Source organism: Glossina fuscipes, unplaced genomic scaffold (assembly GCF_014805625.2).
Source record: "Glossina fuscipes isolate IAEA_lab_2018 unplaced genomic scaffold, Yale_Gfus_2 28, whole genome shotgun sequence".
In the NCBI taxonomy this organism is placed as follows: Eukaryota; Metazoa; Arthropoda; class Insecta; order Diptera; family Glossinidae; genus Glossina; species Glossina fuscipes.
Genome location: NW_023998423.1, coordinates 5,022,686 through 5,042,486, shown reverse-complemented (window position 1 = coordinate 5,042,486; position 19,801 = coordinate 5,022,686). Strand labels below are relative to the sequence as shown.

General features: G+C 32.8%; 3 protein-coding genes across 8 annotated transcripts in view; 1 reads left to right on the top strand and 2 right to left on the bottom strand.

Annotated features, from left to right (window-relative positions):
- The window catches only part of LOC119636122, a 127,163-nt gene extending 122,330 nt beyond the window's left edge, over positions 1–4,833 (bottom strand). For 5 of the 6 annotated variants that reach the window (XR_005247124.1, XM_038031267.1, XM_038031269.1 and 2 more), the window contains exons 1-2: positions 4,571–4,833; positions 1,247–1,497 (exon numbers count right to left, since the gene is read on the bottom strand). Coding sequence is in view for 5 of the 6 variants with exons in the window: in XM_038031267.1 (XP_037887195.1) it covers positions 1,247–1,272 (26 nt within the window). In the remaining variant the exon portion in view is untranslated. The remainder of the gene's footprint in view (positions 1–1,246; positions 1,498–4,570) is intronic. The other variant, XM_038031268.1, reaches the window with a different exon arrangement.
- Positions 4,834–15,666: 10,833 nt separating this feature from the next.
- Positions 15,667–17,261, top strand: LOC119636324 (PSME3-interacting protein). The gene is made up of 4 exons (XM_038031627.1): positions 15,667–16,375; positions 16,440–16,538; positions 16,594–16,754; positions 16,808–17,261. The coding sequence occupies exons 1-4, from the start codon at positions 16,279–16,281 to the stop codon at positions 17,225–17,227; spliced, it is 777 nt and encodes a 258-aa protein (XP_037887555.1). The 5' UTR covers positions 15,667–16,278; the 3' UTR covers positions 17,228–17,261.
- On the bottom strand, positions 17,239–19,621 carry LOC119636323 (nucleolar GTP-binding protein 2). The gene is made up of 3 exons (XM_038031626.1): positions 19,581–19,621; positions 19,203–19,489; positions 17,239–19,143 (listed from the first exon to the last, which is right to left on the bottom strand). The coding sequence occupies exons 2-3, from the start codon at positions 19,410–19,412 to the stop codon at positions 17,323–17,325; spliced, it is 2,031 nt and encodes a 676-aa protein (XP_037887554.1). The 5' UTR covers positions 19,413–19,489; positions 19,581–19,621; the 3' UTR covers positions 17,239–17,322.
- Positions 19,622–19,801: the final 180 nt, after the last annotated feature.

Sequence of the window (19,801 nt, the reverse complement as noted above, 5' to 3'; positions counted from 1 at the left end):
TGACGAAAACATTGGAAGTGTTGCACGCCAATCGATGCTGAAAATGGGCGAAATGAGTCAAAAGACATGCCCACAGTTCCACATAAATTAAGCCAGTTTTTGCTTGTCGCGCTTTTTCCACTGCACAATCAACCAAGTCACTAGGGAAGTTTAGTGTTTTTGTTTTTTTTTTTTTTACTGGTGGATACAAAAGAAGATTCGGTCACAGCCGAATGTAATTTTTTCACTTTTTTTTGCGTTTGAAAACAAAGGCGCTCTCATGTAAAGTTGTTGTACTATGCGTATACCCTTTGACCGATTTCAATATTCACCTACCTGCTAGAGCGTTCAACTTTTTGCCGAATTTCAAACAGGGCTTGACGAACGGCTGCCATAGATATCGTACAGACAGATAGACTTCAGACTTTCACTAACTTTGATACTGATTAACAATAAATATGTTTTAGAGCGTATCTGAAGCTTCTTCCCGGCCGTTACAAACATTTTGAAAAATAAATACGCGCCCATTCCCGTGAATAGGCAGACTTGATAGTCGCACTTTCTAACGATTTATCTGCACGATAGCCTTAGATGATACAACACAACAACAAATGAATGTACCTCCATTCTTGAGTGGTGGGTATAAAAATAATATCTCAACTGGTATTTCAGAAACATAAGGAGAGAGCTTGACTTCTCAGATCGGGTTTTTCGGTCATGCCAACAAAACATAAGTACCCCCTAAAAATATGGGATAGGCGCGAGTAAACAATATTTTTGAACGGCACACATTTTGGTAAGTATTCTTTTACTCCAAAAAAAAACAATTATTGTTACAATAGAAGAAAAATTAACTTTTTGCCATAACTGCGAGTGAGCATAAACCTATTTATTTGCAGCAGCGTAATTGTTCATGATTTTTTGTATCAATGTTTTTTGATCTAATGCAAATTTTAAGGGCATCAAATGCTTACCCCAGAAAGCCTATAGGCAATGTACCAAACATACATACACATACAAACACACACACAAACACACACACACACACGCATTTTTAAATATGTAAATATTTCTGCTTAATGCTAACCTTGATCTCACTCAATGATCTCATATAATTTAGTCATTGTTATTACGCCGTTCAATTCGCATTTAAACACTAATAGCTCAATTCAACTCATCTTTATAGATAGATAGATAGACAGACAGACAGACTAAACAATTTCTTCATATGTTTTAATAAAAGCATTCAATGAATTTCATCTCTTACCTCTTAGTGATTGATGGGTCTTCCATAGATTTTGCAGCTTATTTGATTTAATATTTACTCAGTAATTAATTTTGTGATGATGATAATAAAGAAGAAGGAAATAAGCAAAATGCAAAAAAGCACATTATTTTAACTCACAATCAAGATTTTTCTTTTTCTTTTTTTTTTTTTCTTTTTTTGCTCTTTTTGAAACAAACGTCTATATAACATTTATAAAAAAAAGGCTGAAACAAGTCAATGAGGGGAGAGAACTAAATAAATTAATAATGGAGAAAAAAAAAAAAAAAAACCACGCGATTACGACATGAAGTAACAAAAAGTACACAGACTTAATAACTGTGTAAAAAAATAACGATTGGCTCCGGTCTATGTGTAAGTTTTATGTATTTATTTATTTATTTATTTATTTATTTATTTATTTATTTTTTGTTTTTGTTTTCAACAAGATAAACACAAACCGTTACTGCTAAATAACTGCATACTACATCAGCGACAACGGCGGAGAGCGATAAAGGACAAGAAACGAAAAAGAAAACAATAAAAAAAATAAAAAATGTTTAAATTGCAGCATTTTTTCAAAACCAAACTCGAGAGAAAAACGCACAATGAGACAATAAGCAAGCAGAATACATACGTACATATATGAATGTATGGAAATTTTGTATTTTTTTTTTCTTTTGTTTTTTTTTTTTTTTTTTTATATACATAACCGCGTCCTCAACAACACTACTCCCCCTGCTTTTATCATTAACACAACAAAGCACAAGCAAATACAGGTCACCTAAGTATAATACGGCATTTCTAAGTAAGTAAGTAATCAGTGCAATCATGCTCGATTTGACATCGATATATAATCATTCGATATTGGAAATAAAACCTAAACCATTACATGCTCTATCGGAATATATTGCTTGTGTGCATTAATTCGATAACAAAATTGAGTAAAATTCTTTATTTAGAATTTACAAAGTTGCCCATAAATATCTCGATCAGAAGAATATGTCCTCTAAAATAAACTATTTCTTGCACACTTACATACACTACATACAGAGCACTCTTTTGATTCAGATCACATTTTTAGCTTGTTTGAAAACATTAAACAGGAAAGGGCAAATAATCTTTATTAAGCGATAAATTCATAATTAAGTTTCACATACGCCACGGACATCGAAGAATTTCCACTTAATATACCATACACCGTAAAGTTAATACGTCCGGTAAAGGAGAAACAATTGCGAAGAATATCTGTGCTGTTCATAGAGCCGATCTTATCCAATCAATTTGATTGAAAAGTCAGTGGAAAGTAGAGAAGCTGACACCTTATTGTAGAAAACAAATTCTGGAGGAGTTCTTGAATAACACGCTAATAAGGAACGTTTTATAAATATTACTCAAGCCAACTTCTCATTCGCTTAGGCCACTCAATCTCAGGATCAAACAAAAAAAAAAAAAAGAAAAACTATTCCGTTTCATCTCAATCACACAAATATTATGACAAAGTACGCCAATGTTTGAAATTCCATATCTTATGCCAGCTATATAATAAGCTGGCCTGTGTTATACGAAGGTTATGTGTAAACGAATTTTGAACTTTGCCGATGTTAGTGTTATAGCAAAATCCAAAAATGTAATCTAATAAATGACTAAATACAAACCGACTGATGATCGTGCAACAGGAAATGCAGAAAATGGAAAAATTAAACACAAGGCTAGAGAGTATGCTAAAGATTATTTTAAAAATATATGAAAATTTTCATATATATGTATATAAACTTATTTATATATATATATATACATTTATTTATTAATTTACATACATTTATAATTTTTAAATTCTTTAAAGATGAAATCATCGGAAAGAAAACTACTTGGCTTTAATAAGCCTAACTTGAAAACCTGTCTTAATGGAGAACTTTTGTTCTCTCTTTGCTGTAATCTTTTTCCAAACCTAACGCATAGTTCATTCTTGCTCACTTCAGTTTTAATAGAGAACCCGAATCAATGCTTACGCTTTCTACAAAGATTTCACAAATGCCAAATTCTAAAGGGATTTGGTTTAAAGCATGTGGAGTGCGTTATATCCCCACGCAGAAGCAGGTAATCGAAACTTGTTTCATATTTTAAGGGTAGCAGAGTAAAACATTGGGAAGCATACAATTCAAGCAATATCTTAACTAAAGTAGAACATCTCTCGAATTAATACACACACACAGAAATGCACACACACTAAGGCACCACACAAACCCTAAGCCATAAAAACGAATTTACTTTAAGACGAATTTTAAATGCACACCATCGAAAGTAAATATTTTCATTAATTTTCCAATCATTAACTATCATTAAATGCCCGATTATATGAAGGATGGTCATATGAAGGCACAACGTACAGTTAAAAAGGCTGCAATACTAACTATGCAGGCGCCAACTAAAAACGAACTCAAATTTTTGAAATCGTCACGATTTCTATGGCATAGATAAATATGCAGTGGTTGCTACTGAGACTTAATCGAGTATCGAATATCGGTTTTGGAATCCCAAATCAAAACAAGAAAACATAACTAGTTCAAGTCAGATTCTGACAATAATCGTATATATATATATTTATATATGTATATGTGTATATATGTCTTATAAGATCTCCGATAAATACTTTGAAATGTAGCAAGCGAAATATCAAAATTAATGTACTCTTATTTTTCTCCAGTGCTGAATGAATATATAGAAAAACACACAAAAAACGAAAAGAGCGAAAAGATCTTATTTTGCGAGCAGAATAAAATTTACAAGGGAGCAATAGCCACAATTATAGCATAAATCGAAAAAATAGAAAAAAATGAAAGCAAACAATTTGCAAACAAAAAAATCTCAAAGATAAATAAGTAATTTTCATTTCATATACATATCTTCAGAAATTTAAAAAAAAAAAAAAAGAAAAAAAAAACTGTACACGCTTAAATAGGACATATTGCACACTTTCTTAACACAAATTCATTTGCACTTTATAACTAATACAAATAAATAAATGAAACAGAAAAAAAAGAAAAAAAAAATGGGAGTAATGCCGCACCTATATATAAAATGATTAAGTACGTAGCGAGGAGGGGGTTTAGGAAACAAACTTAAAATTCCAAGCGATTTTTAAATTTTCTTGTTTTTTTTTTCTTTGCGTTTTACTAATTTACATATATTTATTTACCACATATTTTAATATTGCTTTTTAATTGATATTCAATTTTTTTCCTTATTTTATTTATTTATTTTTATTATATTTTTCTTGTTTGCAAAGTAATTTTCTGTTTTATATTTCAATTGCGATTGCTGTACCTGCCAACATTTCGTTATGGTTTTTTCTTAATATATTTATATTAAACAATTATGAACTTTCATATATTTATTTTATTTTATATTCTAATTAACACTTTTTTTTTTTTAAACATCATCCAACAAGTGGCGGCCATATTGTTGTGCCTTTCCTTCACAATTCTCTGAGATCACTTCTCAATGTGATCCATCAAAATGAATTTTATTTATATATGCTCAGATATATATATTTAATTCTTTATACCACTTGTTTTAATAATTAATTATTCTCGTAAATCGATTTTTTACAATTTTTATTAAAAGTTAAAGATGATTGCAATCTTTTTTTTATTTTTTTTGCATCCACCAACAATAAAATATAAAAAAATGTTAAACAAAACAGAACACGACCCGATAATGGTATGGTATGGTGGTATTCACCGAGGTGGCCGTGGAGATGGTGACTCTGGTGACTGAAATTGAAGCAACAATAATGAATGCTATATTATATTAATTAAAGTTTCTTTTTTTTTTTTTTGGTAGATTTTTCTTATGGTTTCACGTTTTAATTAGTTGAGTTTTTTGCATATGTATATATGTATATAAATATATTTTTTTTGTTTATATTATTAATATTTATATTTTAACTTTAACATAAAGTTAAAAAAACAACATCTCTGACTTTCTTGATTTCTTGAAATTCACACACACACTAAAAAAAAAATTGAAAATGTTTGGATTTATATTTTAAAAGTGGTAGCTCTATTTCTTTGACTCTCTTTCAGACACAAGTAAAACAATCGGAAAAATCGCCTCTCAGCGAAAAATTTGACGTGAGAATAAAATTGTGTTTCTGAGCGCAAAATTAACTTTGCTGTACATTTCTTGTCGAGACCCCAAACAAATCCTAAGAAGAGAAAATTTTGTATTTCTGAGCGTAAAGTTGACTTTGCTGTCTTTGCTGTACATTTCTTACAGAGGCTCTAAAAAAATGTTGAGAATAATAAAATAAATTTTTGAGAGTAAAAGCAACAGCGTTGCCGTGATTAAGTATTTGGAGATGTATTTTACAATGCTTCATAATTAATTATTGGAAATTTACACGACAGATTTCTCCGCTTTAGGTTTCCACTAACAGCTGCTGATATATAAAAGTGATGCGCGTTAATGGAATAATAACAAGCTGAGAACATTTTCATTAAATATTATTGCTATCATTATTATTATCCAATTGTTTTTGGCTGTTATTACATATATTACTGTTTTTTACTAATATATGCAGTAATTGATAAAACAAACTATGTAAAAATGGTATTATCGATCATTTTTGAGCTAATGTAAATGGGTGACTTTCATTTTCAAGTTTACATTACGTATGCACAAGAGTTTTGAGAAACGCTCTCCCATAGCTGTCAAAGAAGGTGAAAGCTAAACAACTCACGTTTTGCCTTTGTATCCGTTAAATAAAATAATTCTTTTTCTTTTCTTTTTACTCTAATCGTCTAATTAGTGCTCTTAATGCGCCAAGGTTCTAATCAATTCCGTATCATCAATCTTTCCATTTATTATCACACACTATCGACAATTTGGCAGCTCAAATGTGAAAGGTAAACAGGATAATAATAACTATAAATTCGGGAGAAGAAATAACCTCAAGAATAAAGAAGGGCTTGTACACATGTACCCATTGAAAGCACAACGCTTTTAAAACCACAAAATTTCATATGTTTTTGCTTTGAAATAGTTTGAGAGAATGCGACGTCATATCACGAACTTACTAATGGTATCTATGGCCACACAAACAATGAGAATGAGGAGCAAGCAAACGGCTGCTAATTAACTGTGATTGATAACAGATATACCAAAAGTGCCTGAGATTCTAGTAACCTCAATTTTGAACAAAATGTTTGAACGCCTTTATATATACTTGTTTCTAGTGCTACTTCAAAACATCCAATATAAACAAACATTGTAAAAGAGAGCAAGTGAGAGCAAAAGACACACGTTGCCACTATCAATTTTGAAAAAATTCGCAAAAAGATTACAAACCTCTAGTGAGTTAGAAGACTGCATTATTACAACGCACGAGCGATCCTGAACCAGAAACTTTGTTTTTAAAATTGACAAATATACATATCACTTTTTCGGGTCCACCATCAGCTTATTCGTCTTTTTATGAACCTAGGTACCCTATCATTTACAACGTTCAATAGAATACGAAACACCTACTGTTTTATACCGTATATACCGAAAGACTTGTCCCTTGTATTTCTAATCGCCTTTAACTCATTACTAAGCCGTTCATCTGTACTAGGAGTAATAGTACAGTGTGATAAGTCAGAGAGCTTAGACTGCTATCAAAGAATATATATTACATTTCAACCAAACCATTTGTTTGAATATATATGGAAAGAGAATATTCTTTTTTTTTTGAAAATAGGATAAAATCGAATGCCACGCCTATAAAAATTGTATAAAACTATTCAGGAGATGTACAAGGGGATATGAATGCATATTTTTGATACATTTATATAATAAAGAATACATATTACATTTCAACCAAACCATTTGTTTGAATATATATGGAAAGAGAATATTCTTTTTTTTTTGAAAATAGGATAAAATCGAATGCCACGCCTATAAAAATTGTATAAAACTATTCAGGAGATGTACAAGGGGATATGAATGCATATTTTTGATACATTTATATAATAAAGAATATATATTACATTTATATAAAAAAACTATACCAAAAAACCTATACCAATACGATTAGAAAGTGATGATGTTGAAGGTGTTGCTGCTGGGTTTGCATTATGTTAGCATTCATATTGCATTTGGTAGGCATAGGAATGTTGTAAATGCTGAGCCGACTGATAGGGACTATAAATATTGCCATGTGTCATATTATAAGCAGCTGTGGTAGCACTTAAATTTTCTGGTTTGTTATTGTCGTCATTTAAATCGTTGTTGTTATCTTTTTGATGATTCTTTTGTAGGTCATTTTTCATTATATCATTATCTTTTTGCATTTGAGAAAGTGTTACCAGTGTTCAGATATTCAAATTATCTTTAATGAAATAATTATATTAGATATTTATCTGAATATTTATTTGTTTTCCATTGCGCTCGAGCCCAGCGCTGCAAAAAAAGGGAACTCCATGATTCAATTATTGCTTTGGTGCTTTTATATTGGAACGTTGGATGTTCCCCTTTCGTCCATTTTTAAATGACTTAAAAACTGAGAAATGATTTCTAATTTTCGAGTACTATTTAAATGTTATCATTGGTTTAAAAAAATTAAATTTATGCAAAACAAAATTGAAATATTCAAATACGACTCTGTGCGTGCGAAAAATTTAGATAATGCAAATCCTCAAATACGACTCTGTGCGAGCGAAAAATTTAGATAATGCAAATCCTCAAATACGACTCTGTGCGAGCGAAAAATTTAGATAATTTAAATACGATTTGAGGTTAGGAAAAAATACATTTCCTATCTTCATTGTGAAATCTCATAAGAAGCATTCTCATAAGAAGTATTTTCATAAGTATTTAAAAATTGTCTAAAAATTGTGAAAAACGAATTGTGAAATCTCATAAAAAGCATTCTCGTAAGAAGTATTTAAAAATTGTCTAAAAATTGTGAAAAACGAATTGTGAAATCTCATAAGAAGTATTCTCATAAGAAGTATTCTCATAAGAAGTATTCTCATAAGAAGTATTTAAAAATTGTCTAAAAATTTAATTTGCAAAGTGAAAAATTAAAAAACAAACGTCCATACACACTACGGTAAGTCCATTTATGGAAAAGTTCGTTGAAAAAATTAACAAGCATGTCCGAAATAAAACCTACATATATAAATATTTTGTATTTGAGAGATGAAATGGACTTGACTTTCATATGTAGCTTTTGGATAATACTTCTCTTAAAAAAGTATCCTTTCATGTATGAGCAGTATTTTCCATTTTCTTAACATATTTTCTTACATTTAGTAATATATTAATTTTCAGAGTACATTCAGAATATATTTTGGGACACACATTTTTTCACAATTCTTTTTTTCACTTAGTTTTGAATTTTTCTATACACAACAAAAATATGATTTCTAAGTTTATTTCGAAAAGATTATATTATCTACTAAACCATTAAAAATGTAAAACATATTTTCCAAAATTTCTATGCGATGTCCGCCAATTAAATTATAAAATGTAACTTGGCATATATTTGACGCAGCGCACCAACATTTCCTATAGTAGCTTACGCATAGTTGCTGTTGTTAATGTTGCTGTTGACCAGATGTATACGTACTGGCTTCACGATCGCGTCGGCTCAGACGGCCATGTTTAGAAATTTCACCTAAATTAAAAACATTTATTTGTTTATTCATCGACCCAGTACTCACACACCTGGCTTACTTTTTGATAAACCGACCAGCAGCATTTGAGCTTCTGGACGACTCAAAATTCCTTTCAATTGCAATGTAACGAAGGGGCAACTTGCTGTAATGAATCGTCGTTGATGATTGCATAATGCTTGGTTTTTGTTGATAAGATTGTCTAAACAGCAAATTTGAGAGATTTTCGCCATTGCAAATAGGAGTTTGCTTGTATACCCTGAGTGTCGTCTTTATTACATATAAGTGATTAACAAATTTCCGAACATTTTCCGTATCTTGTTCCTTCGCATCGTTATTAATACTGTTTCCCTTGTTAGGACTGATATGAGTTGTACGTTGTACAGTTTTGACGCCATTCAGCGTCCAACTCTTGCACCGAAGGGATTTGAGTTGCAATCAACACTTTATGAGTGGCATCACTATTGTCTGAAAATATTTTTCTCAGTCAAGTACAATTAATAAAATAAATGCTAAAATGCATTATTTTCCAAAGCATTAAGCAAGAGTAGTAATAAAATTTGTTGCAAAATTTGTAAAAAGTTTATATTAATAACAACATAATATTCTAATTATAAAATTTAAGCAAGTAAAAAAGTTGAAATTTTAGTCAATCTCCATAAACTGATAAGAAAAGTAAAGCAAAAACGTGTCAACTAAACAAAATTATTTAAAAGTAATAAAATAAAAACCCTTTGGGATAATTGAACATTGGATTTTGAGCCAGAGGCGAATAAAAATGGCAGATATGATTAAAGGAGCGTAATGGTTTATTATTTGTTTTTTTGGACTTGCATCCTTTTTTCCGCTAACATTCTTGTCCTGAGCGTTTGCGTTAACTTCATTTTTTTGAAGGCTTTTGGAATGTGTACTATTTTGAACGTGTGATGACCATTTTGATTCAATCTAGCGAAATTTGAAATAAATATTAAAAAGTTTGAATATACGGATATTATTTTTTGCAATTTAGGAAAATATAAGAAATTGTTTACCAAATTAGCTTTTTGAGTGCGATTTTCTTGTCTACCGTTGTTCTTTTCCGACAATAAACTTTCTTGATCGTGGCCATCATTCGAAACTGTTCATACTTTCAATACCTAACACATTAAGAAGTAAGGCTACTTTGTGGTTACTCGTTTTATAGTCTTAAACAATGGCAAATGAACGTTCAATTATATTAAGATTTGGGCTCGTTTCCCCATAAATATGCACATGAATGATTGACGTCGGCTCTTATCGCATTTTCGTCATCCATAACCGTAATACTGCAATCATTTTCCAAAATTTGATCAACAATACGAAGCCCGGATCTTCACCGAATTTTAACAATCCAAATAGTCTATGATAAAATTTTACGGTTTTAAAACGTCATAAGGTGAAACCGCAATCCTAATGACTATGCATATGACATGTTCCCATTGCAATTGCATTTTTCAATAGTCAATTTTTCTGATAGCCTATGGATTCCCGAAACGAACAAATCATCATTTGAGGCTATACATGAAGGAATTTCTTTTTTCGTTCATTTCATAAGTCCACATAGATGGAGTAAGGAGCAAAGCAGCACACAGTTCAGTTGAATTTTTTTCAGTGTTTTTAACGTTTTTGGGATTTGTGGTTAAGTCTTATCGCACAGAAGAAACGGTCTATCTTATGTTACCTATTGACATGTTGTAGCGCATTCCCCTTCAATATCAAACTCGATTGTGCCAATTGCTCTATGCAAACCATTTTCAAAACTTATTAGTGTACGAAGTTTTATTAAAATGACTCGAATGTCATTGCCTGTAGGTTGAACATGGGAGGACGACAACAAGCAGACAGACAAGCTTAGATCGGTATAATAGAAGATGGGTCTATATAAAGTCGTTTTAGTTGTTGCTTACATCCGTACAATCTTAATAAATCCTTGTATCGCAATTGGTGTAGAGTATATAAAAATAGTAACTTAAAATGGTGAATGAAATCCATAGATCATAATGAAAATTAGTCAATGGATGCAGCTAAGTCTTTCTTATTAACGGTGTTATGGTATGTAATAACACTTATGCTTAAACGACGCGAATTTATAAATTAATTTATGAAATCAATTTATGCCGCTTGGCTGCTACAAATATCCCGTAATACACATCTTCTATTTACCTCATAACCAAGTATACTTTGAAAAAAAAAATTTAATCAAATTCAAACGAATAATTAGTTTTCTGCTTATGCAAAAACGGGAAAAATCGGCCATGCTCTGAATATATTGGAAAAACATTACATGTTTCCAAACCACTATTTCGCGAAAGTATGTCATATGAGTAGGCGGTGGTAGAGGTATAGCTGCCGGCTTTTCCATTGTCTGTTGTTCAACCAATTTTTGTATTTTAAGTTCACGTACCGGTACTACGAAAATTTGCTCAAATTTCGATTTTTTATATTTGAACATTGTCAATTTCAAGTTGGGAGCCCAAAGATTATATTGCAGAAATAGTTAATTTTCACGACTTTTTCAACGTATTTCCCCAAAAACATTTGACAGGCAGCAAAAAAACCAGATACATAATTAGAATCACAAGAGAAACTTTGTAGACAAATCAACGATTTACGATGGATACGATGAGATGTACTTATGATCAACGAAGAAACGACTGTTTGATTGGACTCCTTTTGGGCGATATCAGTCGTTGCTGCAGGTGATTGAGACTTCTTCTTTTCCTCAGGTGTAAGCGTCGACGGTGGTGGCGTTGTCATCCTAGCATCTTTATCTTTAGTTAAGTTCATGCCGAGAGGCGATCTAGAACTTTTTTCGAACGTTTCTGTTTTTTCGGGCTTATCTAATTTCTGCATATCATCACCATCGTAACTGGACATTGCGCCTACACCATGTTTCTGTTTCAATAACCCCATTAGTTTTTATCGCAAACGACATTTTAAATAATTTCACATGAATATGACGGATTTTTTCCTCTTGTTTCTTGGAAAATAACATTTTTTGCGCAGTCCTTTCGAGCGTATCAAAACTTATAAATGGAGATCGCGAAAATGAACAATAACAATGAAAATTGCCGTTAAGTAACGCTTTTTGTTTTTGTTCCTTTTCATTAGTGTTGTTAAGCTACAAATGGGTTGCCACTCCTAAGATCGTAAAATTTAATACAAAAACGTTATAGCGCTATATTTTGGCATTCGAAATTGATGTGAAAAATTTTTAAGCGGGTGCGGCAATTCTGTGAAGTTGCCTATAGAAACTGAATCTTTATATGTTAGAAAGGCTTAATTTTCAATTTTTCTTGATGAAGATTCGTTCGTACATTAGTAAGATAATTAGACAAATAATTTCTAAATTTTAAATTAGTCTTTGAAAGGAACTTTTGCAGGTTGATGATAGCTGCAAAGTGTTCCGTTTGAAGCAGAACTGTTTTGTAGAGGTTGATGAAAACTCTACAAAATAGTTCGCAGTGAGAAAAAAAAAATATTTTAAGACCTGAATTCAGCGTAAGTCGTATCAGTTCATAGTTGTTGAAGTTGTTTTGTCTCAGTTTCTCGCATCGAATATCGTATATTTCTCTTTCACTTCTATCAGAAAGAATGAGTCGATCTCAAGGTTTATTCGTGTAATACGGTGACCGTTAATGGGGCAAAAAATAACAGCTGCAGCCTAGTATAAGCTTTAACAATTTCATTAAAAATAAAATGCCTTTTGCATTATTATTGGAGCGAATGTATTTTATATCGATTTCGCCCTTGATTGTCAATGAATAATAAATATTAAACTGTTAATATATCTATTCAGATATTATGCTCACCGACATGCACGATCTCCTTAGCAAACTCCTCCACGAGCATCCGGAGGTGTGGCGTTCTTGCCGGACATCAAAGAACGGAATCTACGATGAATTGGCGCGCAGATTTAACGAAAAATCGAACCGTAGAGTAACTGCCACGTGGCTTGCAAAGACCCTGGACCGAATCAAAAGAACGATAAAAAAAATTGAGGAAGGGTCGTCCCGTACCGCTCTTACCGCATATGCGTGGTATGCTGAAGAGCTGGGATATAAGAAGGCAGCTGCAACCATGAAGAGAGAGAGAGCAAGGGCAAAGGCTTCTCAAGAAGATATACTTCTGGCGAAAGAAAAATGTCGTGGATTCCAAGATGGCAAAAAGCCTCTCGAAACATCCACCATAGATGCGGTTCTAGCCGAACTAACGCGTACGCGGCGCGAAATGCAGTTTGGAAAAGCTTGATAGACGCATTGCCAATTCTTTTAAATGGCCGGCTCCCTGTAGGTTACACCATTATAAACTTAATTTAAAACTATAACATATCTATATAATACTTATATAATGTCTATAATATTAATAAACAAATCTAAGCCCCGTTAATAGATAATGTACATAAATAATATATACATAATATATAAAAAATATATATCCACAATCGCTGCTGTGTGGTTTTCTTAACATCTTGTTATCTGCAAAGGTACATTAATGTAATTACTAAATTTATATATAAAGATGACCACAAACTTACCACTGGCTTATGGAAGTGTCGCACTCCGCTGAAGCGATAGTGCAGGCGTATTCAATTTTTTTTGGAACTGAGATGAAATAAAAAGAAATGAGGTCAACCATTACCACACCTCATGCATATACCCACCAATCGTTTGTTGATGATGGGGCCATGATAATGAAATTGGATTTTTCGAATAACTTCTGGCATCTTTTAAGACATACCAAAACTCTGAAATGTGTTTTTTTTTTTGAATTTTTAAAAACATGATTTTTTATTGGCACTTCTTTCCAAGACACTGCAATACTGGATGGTAATTAATAACAATGAACTTATTTACGTGCTTTGTATGTCCGTCACGAAGTACTGCATATCAGTTATTGTTATCGCATGCAGACAAATGAAATGTAAAAAAAATGTAGAAAGCTATTCTGCACATTCCTTATGAAAACTATGTGAACCTCTGAAGTACCTCCTCGGTAAAAAACAAAATATAAGAAATTGTAAAATGCTCTTACCAGTCAGTTTTGAGTTAAAAAATTATTTTAATGCATTAAACTTATTTTTAATTAATTTAACTATTACACAAATGATTGATGCAATTTTTTGATTTGATCCAATTTTTTATTCAAATTTGTTTTATATTTTCTATTATTTTAATGCACTTATTTTTAATTAATTTAAACTTATTTTTAATTAATTTACACCTATTATTAATTTAAATATTGATGCAGTTTTTTGATTTAATCCAATTTATTTTCAAATTTTTTTAAAATTTTCTATTATTTTGCCAATTTTGCAATGCGCACAATTTCTTTCTTCCAATTGCGAAATTTCACAAAAAGCCGTTAGCAGTTTTTTCCCTTTACATGGTTTATGAAAAAAGTACCATCTATGAAGAATTTACAGAAGACAGAGTTGAGTGCAATAAATAAGAAAAATGGGGAAAAAACTCAACAATTCTTGCATGAGTTATGATCGAAATGGATTTTACAAACTGCCAATAGCCACACGAATAGGTTCTACAAACTGCCAATTAAACATAATTAGTCAATGTTACGATTGCGTGGTGTTTGGTTCTTTTCATTGCTTTTGTTTATCGCTTCTGTAATTTCCTTCAAGGATCTTTCAAATCTCAATTGACTTTCCCATCGTTTATCGTCGGCTTCTTCGAGTTTGCGCACACATTCACTTTTAATTGATGTTATTAATATCTATTGATTCCGGCACATTTTCATCATTTTATCCCTGCATATGACAAACAGCGACTTTAGTATATTTGCTTTTTCCAAATTGCTTACCGACTTCTTTTCCTAAATTTTACTATGTTCTCTCACTACCATTTCGAAATTATTCGCTTATGCTTTCAGTGTGCGTTCCACTCGTCCCTGTGGTAAGGGAATTTTGCTAAATGCATCTGAAAAAAAAAAAATCTTTTTGTGTTCATAGTCATCTTTTAAGAATTCTTTATTACCTCGATTTTCCAAGGTGTCGAAACTGAATCTATTTTCTACTGATAATCGTATGTAATCAACATGCAAAGTTTTGGGATTAACACCTATTCTATAATCCGCTTTAAACCAAATCAGAGCAACCGTCTTGTTTTTTAGTTCATCCATTTATTTCTAATTGAGTAGGCCTACCCAGAAGCCAGCCATTTAAAACAATTGGCAACGCGCCTATCCTTAAGTTTGGGGTGGAAAGCGAAAGCCGATCAATGTTCTAGTAATAGATTTTCAGTATGCAACCTTCTGGCAACGGCAACATGTCAACATTTTGCGATTTGATATTAAGTAGGATGGCATCACGGCAATCAGTTTGTAGAGACAGAACTGAAAAGGGATATGTATTAAGAAGGCATGCAATTTTGAATTCGATACTGATAATTTCGTTCTTACTGCCGTATAACTGTATGACACGAATTTATTTTGTGGTACCATATACGTCGATGACAACATGTAATGTGGTCTTATCAATTAGTATATCCTTTGTGCAATGCCCCCGAGCACTTCCATTAATGATAAAATGTATTTCGGCTTTGGTTTTGTCAGCGAAAGCGAAAGTCATCGTACAACGCTGAATGTTCTCCCATATGTAAGGCAAATTCAGTAAAACGAAATTGAAAATTAATTTTCCAAAGGTTTCCACTTCGTTTCTATTTGGAATACATTGACAGCTAATGAAACGAGAGCGACGGGATTGAATACAATATCGAATATAATATAATATTCGCGATTTAACATAATGTAGGAAATAGGATCTATCCACGTGTGTTTCATCGTACCAATAGTAATTAATTTTGCATATTTAACCAAAGATCTCGACAAGGTTTATCGCTTTCGTCTCGGGTTAATGTAACATTATCTACTGCGAATCCCGCTCATACTCGTTGAACTAGTTCTTGGCCTAAATAAGGGATTCCAGATAATAGGTTTGTAATTACTGCAGCTCTTTAAAAGCATATTTGCTCTCCAGGAAGAACATCTCCGATAAGACTAAAGATAACATAATTACTCCTACTAATCATGTAGGAATTAAATAAGAAAGATCCATAATAAATTTTCCGTCCGATATGAAGATAAATGCAAATAAGGAAAATTATATATCTGTTCGCATTCTATTATTATTATTATCTTTTTTACTTTTACTTTTGGAACGGTCGAAAAATCAATTTTTCATGCTTATTAGCAATTTGCTCTTGAAAATTTCGCAGACGTCAAATATAAAACTTTGCGTCATTTTCCCTTCAAAAAAAAAAAATAGTTAAAAGGCAACTAGATCGAAAGGAACTTTTCAAATTGTTGACATAAGTTAAGGCCAATTCCAGATAACTTACCATTATGAGTTCGGGTTTCATTACGGAGGCAGAAATAGCTGAAGCACGTAAACGCCGCCAAGAAGAGTGGGAAAAAGTGCGCACTCCAGAACAGCCTCTTGGTAAAAAATTTCGTGTAAAATCGTGAAAACTTATTTTTATATTCAAAGTATTTTAACTAACTAGAACGTCCTGAAGAGCCGTACGACGGTCGTTCACTCTTCGATCGTCTCAAGGAACAAAAAATTAAAAAAGACTTGGACTATGAGGAAACACACAAATTAAGTACGACCTTGTCATATACCTTCAACCATTAATTTAAATATATTTCCAATTACAGAAAATTTAATACGCGGGTTAGATGACGATGAAATTCAGTTTCTGGAATTAGCGGACAAAAACAAAATAAATATGGAAAAGAAACAAATGCAGGAAGAAGAAGAAGAGTTAAAAGAATTCCGAAGTCGCGTGACAACACTTCAAGAAGAATTTATGGATAAAGTAAAGATTTGGAAGAAATTTTGAAAGTTGTTAATTAATGGGGCATTTTTCAGAAATTGCAAGGTGAATTAAAGTCAAAACAAAAACCTCAGACATCGACAGCAAGGCCTTCTCAGAAGGCCTTATTGAGTGTAGGTATCAAACGCAAGAACGGTGAAACCGAACCTACAACCACTAAAAATAAAGAAACGGAATTAGAAAATTTAGATCCGCCGGAAAAATTTGAGCAGAGTCAAAAAAGCATCGAGGATGCAAAACGAAAATATCTCGAAAACATTATGGTTGACGGTCTTGACAAAGGCCACTTCAAGTGCGTTGCCATATTGCCCGGTCTAGGGCCTTATACAGAGTCTAGCGATTCGGAGATAAGTAGCGACAGTGGCGACGAACCATACAACTGCAAGGACTATGGAACATGTGACCTGGTCGGTCGAAAGAATCCCAAAAAGAAACCACGTGTGGATGAGCGGTAAAAAGCTTATAATAAAATATATTATCTTTATTCATCATAATGTACATGCAGAAATAATGAAAATCCATGATTTATAGAAAAAATTTAAAAATGTCATCAATCTTTTCCTTTTCGAACCTTTTTGTTCCGATTACGATTCTTCACATTAGCTACTTCATAAAAGTTGCTGCCTACTTTTTTCCGTTTTTGACTATTTTCCATAGCTCTTTTCTGCTTCGATGTTAATTTGACAATTTTGCTGGTTTCATTTTCAGAGTCCAGGTCCTCTTCGCTTAACTTTTCCACTCTAAATTTGCCGGATGACGTAATAACTACCGTTTCCCTGCAAATGCGCTTTGAAGCCGCCTTTTTGTGCACGACTTTTTCCAAGTTTTCATCGTACTCGTCTTCCGAGTAGAAATCGCTGACTCCATCACTTGACTCATCATCTTTCGTCTTGGAGTTTAAAATTTTTCGTCTTCTCGCCGTCAGACGTTCTTCTTTCTGTTGTTCTAATAATTCCAAATTAACTTCATCTAGTTCCTTGATATCGCCTTCTGCGTATTCGAGGCCAACTTTAATTTTACGAAAATCTTGCAATTGCTTGAACTCTCTCGCCTTCTTAACAGCGTCGTTAACCTGCTTATCATCCTTATCCTTTGCAGTTTCAGTTTTATCCTTTGGATCTAGCTCATTTTCCTTATTATTTTCAATGTTTGCGCTGGAGTTTACAAATCCCTCAGGTATAACGTAAAACGGTAATTTACCTCTCTGCCAATCATTTAGCACCATGCGTGATACTACCGTAATATCCGGTTCACCGCCTTTCAAAAGTTTACCTGATTTCTTGGCTAATTGTTCCAAGAAATCCATCGAAGAAGACCATTTGTCTATTTTGTAGGTTTTTTGTATATACTCTGGACGAACTCTCTGCAAAACGGTTTCTACGTAATCCTCCGGATTGGAAACTAATTCTACTCGGACGACACCCTTCAACACTTTTTCGGTGTCGGTTTCAGCTGATGGATAAACTACACCCGGGCAATCGATGAGATAGATACGTTTCATAAGTGTAATGTATTGCCAAACTTTTGTCTCGCCTGCGATGGGAGCCACATTGCAAACTTTTTTCGACCTTAACGCGTTAATTACCGACGACTTGCCGACATTGGGATAACCAATAAAACCAACACTAATTTGTTTTCTATCAATATGAAGTTTTGCAAGTTGCCGCAACAAGTTGAATAAAGCGCCTTTGCCGAAGGGATGCTGTATAGAAGCATGAAAAGCTATTGTTGGATATTCAGTGTTTAAAATAGCCACCCAACGTTGGGTTACCCATACGGGTACTAAATCTACTTTATTTAATATAAAGAAGATGTGTTTATGAGGTTTCTCTTTACGTAAGAATTCTTCAATATATTTGGATCGAGTCCCCATAGGATCTCTAGCATCCAGCACCTGTAGAAGAACATCCGACGCATCAACCACCTTATGTAGTTCATTCCAAATCCTTTTACTTTGGCCGGCTGCAAAGATCCAATCCCTTTGAACTGCTTTCTCGCCAAGGTCTTCTCGCACCAAATCAGTGTCCTTATCCTTATTATTGTCATACTGCTCAGCTTGAGCATTTGCACTTTTTGTTAGATCTTCTAAGTCTTTAACTTTCATATTGACGCGTTTTCTTTGCTTCTTCGGACCGAATACGTTCTCGAAACTTTCAGTGTCCAGCAGATGGACGCGTTGGTGTTTGCTCGCTTCGTTTAGCAATGTTATCGGCAATTGTGAAGGCTTCATAATTACTTGATAAGGATTCTTTATGGCTGTACCGATTTCGTCTTGAAATTTTTGTAAAGCAGTTTGTGAAATAACTCGAGAATTGCTAAACCATTTCGGAGTTGGTTCAACGCGTGCCATGGTGCCCGAGGCCAACCAACCCTAGAAAATAAACTACGTGAAGTGCCATATCTAAACATGCAAAGCTTTTCTAATTTTACCTGGAACGGCGCTGGTGTTATAATCTTCCCTCTACGATCGCGTTTGGCTTTGAAATTTCTATACATCTGCAAACGTTTAATTGTGCCCTTCGTTCTTGGATTAGCAACACCCTTAAGCTCGCTTTTTGATCTTTCTGGGTTCATTGAATGGTTCGATTTATTAAAACCTTGTTTTCGGGGCGGCCCCGTAGAACTCCTTACTTTAGGCATCTTTTTAAAAAGTGGTCTGTTCCAAATAAACCAAGTAATTAATTAGCTGTTCGCAAACGTGCTTTCGGTGCTTCTCGCTGAATGAAATTAAAAAGCCGCAGAATAAAATTGTAATGACAGCTGATTTAAGTGAAATTTCGCAATGTAGAATAAACAGTAAAAACATACCAAGGCAACTATTTTTCTTCTTTAAATTATTGAAGAGAAGTAGATAATAACAATTAAAAAATATATAATATTAAAATTATTAACAAGAAATATTAAATAAATATGTGCAACAACAATTTAAAAATGCTATTTAATTATATAAAATTTTTTTTTCACAGCATTCCACGATACTCATTGAGTGGCCTTTTTAACATATCTGTGTTAAAATTTCTAAACAATGA